Source organism: Nicrophorus vespilloides, unplaced genomic scaffold (genome assembly GCF_001412225.1).
Source record: "Nicrophorus vespilloides isolate i.1.1-1 unplaced genomic scaffold, Nicve_v1.0, whole genome shotgun sequence".
In the NCBI taxonomy this organism is placed as follows: Eukaryota; Metazoa; Arthropoda; class Insecta; order Coleoptera; family Silphidae; genus Nicrophorus; species Nicrophorus vespilloides.
The window spans coordinates 4,652-11,541 of NW_017099605.1; the positions used below are offsets into that span (position 1 = coordinate 4,652).

The 6,890-nt window shown below is 32.4% G+C and overlaps 1 protein-coding gene and 1 pseudogene across 1 annotated transcript; one reads left to right on the forward strand and one right to left on the reverse strand.

Moving 5' to 3' along the window:
* Positions 1-960: 960 nt before the first annotated feature.
* LOC108564850 lies at positions 961-1,602 on the reverse strand (annotated as a pseudogene).
* Positions 1,603-5,011: 3,409 nt separating this feature from the next.
* On the forward strand, positions 5,012-6,817 carry LOC108564849 (solute carrier family 35 member E1 homolog). Its single transcript, XM_017924020.1, has 4 exons — positions 5,012-5,412; positions 5,466-5,800; positions 5,853-6,092; positions 6,162-6,817. Exons 1-4 carry the CDS (start codon positions 5,088-5,090, stop codon positions 6,387-6,389), a joined length of 1,128 nt encoding a protein of 375 aa, XP_017779509.1. The 5' UTR covers positions 5,012-5,087; the 3' UTR covers positions 6,390-6,817.
* The last annotated feature ends 73 nt before the right edge of the window (positions 6,818-6,890 follow it).

Sequence of the window (6,890 nt, forward strand, 5' to 3'; positions counted from 1 at the left end):
CAGAAAAAAAAAACAAAAGTTTGACATTTTGTTTGCGTAATAATTGAAAGACGATAACTTTTAACATTTCATTTAAGAAAAATGAAGTTTCTCCAAAAACCTACAATTATTTTTTTATTGAAACAAAAGTTTGAAATTTTGTTTTTCCAATAGAAACACGATAATTTGAAAATTAACTAGATGCGTAGCGCAACTTGATCTCAAATTTATATATTAGCGAATAAAACAAATCTGGTCCAATCAGAAATTACTACGTTTCTCTCTTCAATTGCTTTTCTTTAAACAATTGAAAGACGATAACTTTTAACATTTCACATTTAACATTTCATTATTTTTTTATAGAAACAAAAGTTTGAAATTTTGTTTTTTTTTTCATAGAAACACGATAATTTGAATGTTGCAATTTTCTCAGCATGTAAATTAACTTGATTAATATTTGATGCGTTGCGCAACTTGATCTCAAATTTATAAATAAACAAATGCGAAAAAAGCAAATTTTGAATCTCGTCCAATCAGAAATCTATGTTTTCATTATGTTTCTATCTACGATCTTCAATTGCTTTTCTTTAACAAACAAGAAAATAAAATGACTTGATTAATATTTGAGGCGTTGCGCAACTTGATCTCAAATTTATATATAAACAAATTCAAAAAAACAAATTTTGAAATCTCATCCAATCAGAAATCTATGTTTTCATTACGCCTCTCTTTGATCTTCAATTGCTTTCCTTTAATAACCAAGCAAATATGAAAAAACAAAATCAGAATCGAAATCAAAAATTTGACTTATTTTTATATAAAAGTTTGAAATTTTGATCTTTCAATAGAAAGACGATAATTTGAATGTTACGAAATCAAGTGAGATTGATGAAATTATGGTCGCAAAGTGCAAAGATGACGAAAACTAGATCGATCGATAAACCGAGGGTCACGGACCCAAGGGTCACAGCACCGACGACGACCGTATGGTAACGGTTACCAAAGCGACCGGAGGACTTGCCTGTATCTCTGCACGATGCACTTGGCCTCATCCAGACTCTTGCTGGATGCGAACACGTTCAGAGGATTCGTGGTGATGAGGAAGTGATGGGCCCTTCCGCTGTATGTCTGCTGATCCCATCTGGGCTTATCGATGTCGATGTTCAGCTGGTAAAGATCCGGACACTCTTGCTCGCTCATATTTGCTCCTTCTCGAATTCGCAAATTTCCAATTCAAAAAAAAAATGTATATATGTATTGTATTCGTGATGGATGCGGCACCTGGACTATCCACGTACTGAGCAGCTACTTTATCGACCTATCGGAGGAACGCTATCAACAGATGAACATCGCGCACGTTCTTTATGTCACACACAAACTCACGCAACACACACGCCCCTTCCTTATCTCAGATATACTCGCTAATCGTACACTAAAAGGAATTAGTTATTAGTCTTTATACTCTTACGCGCGCACTCTTGATGATTGCGTTACGTCTGTTGCGTTACGTTATGCTGAGAATACAGACCTTCGATGTTCCACTGTTTCGCACACGCTTAAAATCCTGAAGCGAATTGCCGTTTGGAAGTCGCGCGCACTCTTCGCGTTATATATCGATTCTGGCGGATTCCCCCACTGGCGATTCCTTATATACCGACGATTCCCGACACTGATCAACAACAACAACAACAAAAACTGTACGAAGAGAAGAACAAACGTCACGTGTCAGATGAACTGACAACGCGTTGCTTTTGTTATCACGTCGAATTTTGTTTTTTACCTGAAAAAACAAAATTCAAACTTTCTCCAAGCCCCACCCAATTTCAACGGAATAGTTCGAGCGTCTTCCACTAGAAATTTCAAAAATTCAATTCAATATTCAATAATATTAATAATCAAATTCAGTTACATTTATATCAATTAAAACTTAATTAATAATTAGATTAAAAACGCGTCTGTTTCAACAAAAATTCAAATTGTCCATTTCCTTTATTTCAAGCGCGTTCCGCTAGATGTCACTAGAAATCATGGACAATAAGAAAATTCAACATGCATATTAATAATTTGCGATTGGCGTAATGCGTCTAAAGGACGCAGCTAAATGGAAGAGGCTCCTCCTAGAGGGAGGTAGCAGACGGAAGCAAAAAAAAAATATTAATAATAAGACTATAAGTGGATTTATACTCTTCATTAGAAGTTGATAAATATTAAACGAATTGAAAAAAAAAAGTTTCTTAACATTTTAATTAATTACTCCATAACCACACGTACTAATTATATCATTTAACGTGCAAATCAAAGATAAAATTATGATAATTCCAACAAATAAACTCCCAAAATTCTGATATACCTCTTTATTCTGTTATAAGCATTTCAAAAATAATATTTATTAGATGCACATTTGGTTGCATACATTTGAATTTTTGTTCAAATTACTTAATTTTGTATTACTAATTATTTTGATGATTGTTTTCATTTTATCTCAGTCTTTTTTTCATAATATGTAAACAAAAATAAATTCTAATAAGTTTTTTTTTTAATTTTCACAATATTTTTTTTTAAATATATTTTATAATCACATAAAGTAAAATTGAATATGGTAAATCTTTTCATATATCAAATTTTACGTAATTGTTTGGAAAGTTTGGAAATTTTTCTATATGTTTTCATGTCTTCGCGTTTAATTTAATTACTCGAGAACGACATAAGCTAATTGGATCATTGAATATGCAAATTACAGAAAAAAACTATAGCCTTTCCAATGACTTTACTTATAGAGTTGTTGTATCTACAGTTTTAGTGCAATATTGTAAAAAATAAATAATGAAATTATGTATATTTGGTTGCATGCACTAATAATTTAATTAGTGATTTTTATGTAATTTAAGCTTTTAATTGAATATTTTGATATAGAAATTCGCAAGTAATATTAATTATTTACCAAAAGATGTTGATGTTGATTTTTCTTGTTTTTGTGCTGTGAAAACAATCTAATAAGAATGTAAATTATAGATAAAATTATAGCCTTTTTAATTATTTTAATGCTATAGTTGTTGTATCTACACTTTTGGTGCAATATGTTATAAAAAAAATAAATAATGAAATTGTGTATATTTGGTTGTATACACTAATAATTTAATTAGTGATTTTTTGTAATTTCAGCTTTTAATTGAATATTAAAAAACAAAATCGGAAAGTAATATTAATTATTTACCAAAAGCTGGTGATTTTTCTTATATTTGTGCTGTGAAAACAATCTAATAAGAATTAAATTATAGACTTTTTAATTACTTGCATACCCTAATAATTTAATTTTTGATTTTTTTTGTACTTTCAGCTTTTAATTGAATATTTTGAGATACAAATCGGCAAGTAATATTAATTATTTACCAAAAGCTGGTGATTTTTCTTATTTTTGTGCTGTAAAAACAATCTAATAAGAATGCAAATTACAGATAAAATTATAGCCTTTTTAATTACTTTAATGCTATAGTTGTTGTATCTAATATGTTATAAAACAAATAATGAAATTATGTATATTTGGTTGCATACACTAATAATTTAATTAGTGATTTTTTTGTATTTTAAGCTTTTAATTGAATATTTTGAGATAGAAATCGACAAGTAATATTAATTATTTACCAAAAGAAGTTGATTTTTTTTGTTTTTTGTGCTGTGAAAACAATCTAATACAAAAGTAAATTACAGATAAAATTATAGCCTTTCTAATTACTTTAATTCTATAGTTGTTGTATCTACAGTTTTAGTGCAATATTTTATAAAAACAATAATGAAATTATGTATATTTGGTTGCATTCTTTAATAATTTAATTATTGATTTGTTTTGTAATTTCAGCTTTTAATTGAATATTTTGAGATAGAAATCGACAAGTAATATTAATTATTTACCAAAAGAAGTTGATTTTTTTTGTTTTTTTGTGCTGTGAAAACAATTTAATAAAAATGCAAATTATAGCCTTTTTAATTACTTTTTAATGCTATAGTTGTGTCTACAATTTTAGTGCAATTTTATAAAAAAATAAATAATGAAATTGTATATATTTGGTTGTATACACTAATAATTTAATTTTTGATTTTTGTTTTTTGTAATTTCACCTTTTAATTGGATATTTTGAGATAGAAATCGGCAAGTAATATTAATTATTTACCAAAAGATGGTTATTTTTCTTGTTTTTGTGCTGTGAAAACAATCTAATAAGAATCTAAATTATAGACTTTTTAATTACTTTAATGCTATAGTTGTTGTATCTACAATTTTAGTGCAATGTTATAAAAAATAAATAAAGAAATTGTATATATTTGGTTGTATACACTAATCATTTAATTTTTGATTTTTTTTGTAATTTCAGCTTTCAATTGAATATTTTGAGATAGAAATCGGCAAGTAATATTAATTATTTACCAAAAGAAGTTGATTTTTCTTGTTTTTTGTGCTGTGAAAACAATCTAATAAGAATGTAAATTACAGATAAACTTATAGCCTTTTTAATTACCTTAATATTTTATTGCATATCTAATAATTTATTTAGTATTTTTTTGTAATTTCAGCTTTTAATTGAATATATTGAGATAGAAATCGGCAAGTAATATTAATTATTTACCTTGCTTTTGTGCTGTGAAAACAATCTAATAAGATTTTATATTTTTTCTGTTTGACTCAAAAACTTCAATTGTTTTTACTTATAATTAATTAGATATAGGCAATTAATAAAATTATAAAAGATATAATAGATTTTATACAATAAAATCAAGTGTTAATGGAAGAAAAGTGGGCCAATGTTAATTATTCACGACTGGCCTACATTCCTAGCATTATTTACATATAATCCTTTCAAAAAAGCGGATTGATTCCGCAAAGAACTTTCACTCTCCTTTGCGACATTGCCACGTCGCGAAAAACAGCGAACTCAGCGCGAATCGTCGAAAAAAACAAAATACTTTGCCCTCAACAGGTAAACATTGCGTAAGCACAGAGTATTTAGATGTGGCAACGGGGCGAAGCATGTGTTTGACGTTTTCCTGCTGACAGTTCGTTCGTTGTGGTTGTGTCAAGCTGACAGCTGTTAGGTGTGCAGCAGTTTGCCAGCATGGCTGACCGTAAACAAACGAGGGAAGTGCTCACCGTGCTGGGTCTGTGCATCCTGTGGTACGCCGTCAGCTCCAGCAACAATGTCATCGGTAAAATGGTTCTCAACGTGTTTCCATATCCGCTTACCATGACGATGGTCCAGCTGCTCTCCATCACCGTCTACTCGGGACCCCTGTTCAATATGTGGGGCGTCCGCAAGTACGTGGACATCTCCTGGCGGTACTACTTCCGTCTGATAGTGCCACTGGCCTTCGGCAAGTTCTTCGCCTCTGTGTTCTCGCATGTGAGCATCTGGAAGGTGCCCGTCTCCTATGCCCATACAGGTAATACCAGCAGCGATAATAGCATGCAAATCCTAAGCTTTGATTTGTTCCAGTAAAGGCTACGATGCCTCTGTTCACTGTGATCCTCTCCAGGTTGATCATGAAGGAGAAGCAAACGTATAAAGTCTACTTCAGCTTGATCCCGATCATAGCTGGGGTGGCTGTGGCCACAGTGACTGAAATAAGCTTCGACATGGTGGGATTAGTGAGCGCGTTGGCTGCCACAATGGGATTCTCTCTGCAGCATATCTTCTCGAAGAAGGTGCTGCATGACACGGGTATACATCATCTCAGGTTACTCCACATACTGGGCAGGCTGGCCCTGTTCATGTTCCTACCGATATGGCTGTGCATCGATCTATATAGTTTAATTCACAACGCTTCTGAGGTAATTAAAAAAGAAACTGATCCAATTGTGCTTGATCTTTTATAATTTTCAGACTCTCAGCGAGAGCAGAGTGTTGATGCTGTTGTTCGCCGATGGTGTGCTGAATTGGCTGCAGAACATCATCGCGTTCAGCGTACTCTCTTATGTAACTCCTTTAACGTACGCGGTGGCGAACGCCAGCAAAAGGATCTTCGTGATTGCCGTCTCGCTGTTCATCCTGGGCAATCCCGTGACGGGTACGAACATCTTCGGGATGCTCTTGGCCATCTTAGGCGTTCTCCTCTACAACAAGGTGAGACTTCTTGTATACGTAATCTTTGCTTTTGTTTATAATTGTATCGTTTTTGGCAACGTTTCGCAGGCCAAGTACGACGCTAAGCAGAAGCAGACGTTGCTTCCTTACAGCAGCCAAAAGAGTTGGCAGGTGCGGAGCGGTTACACCATGTACTCGACGAACAACACCAACGGTTTCACCCATTCCCACATAAACGGGTTCACGCCGAACGGTAAGCCAACAACAACAACAACAACCAATGCGAACGGTCTCAACAACAATTACAACAGCAACAAGAATTTGCTCTTCATATGAGGCTCGAAACCCCTCTTAACTAAATTGAAATTCTAGCTCAATTACAAGTCCCATCGCCCTTTCCCAAATCTCCTCATAATTTTAAGTACTATTTCAACAAGCAAACAGATTCTCCTCCGTACGGATTAAGCAATAAACGGATATTCTCTCAACCTATCCAAAATAGCAATAACACTCGATCATCTCAACTACTAGCAGCAGACAACTCCGAATACTACTTAAATTAAGTAACAAACGACTTTAGTGCGCGTCGGGATAAGACAACAACAACAACTGTGTTCTGTTATGTTCTCTCATCAACGATTGATCTTTGTTATGTACATAGGATTATTTATTTTTCTATTTTTTAACTTCTTATATACTTTCAGTATTCGTATCAATTGGAACGTAAAATTTCGTAATTATTTATATTTGATTTACGTAAGATTTTTTTTAATCTCCTTTCTCCCCTTATGTTGTTGATCTATGTATTGTTTTATTATTTTATTCGTGTTTCTCATT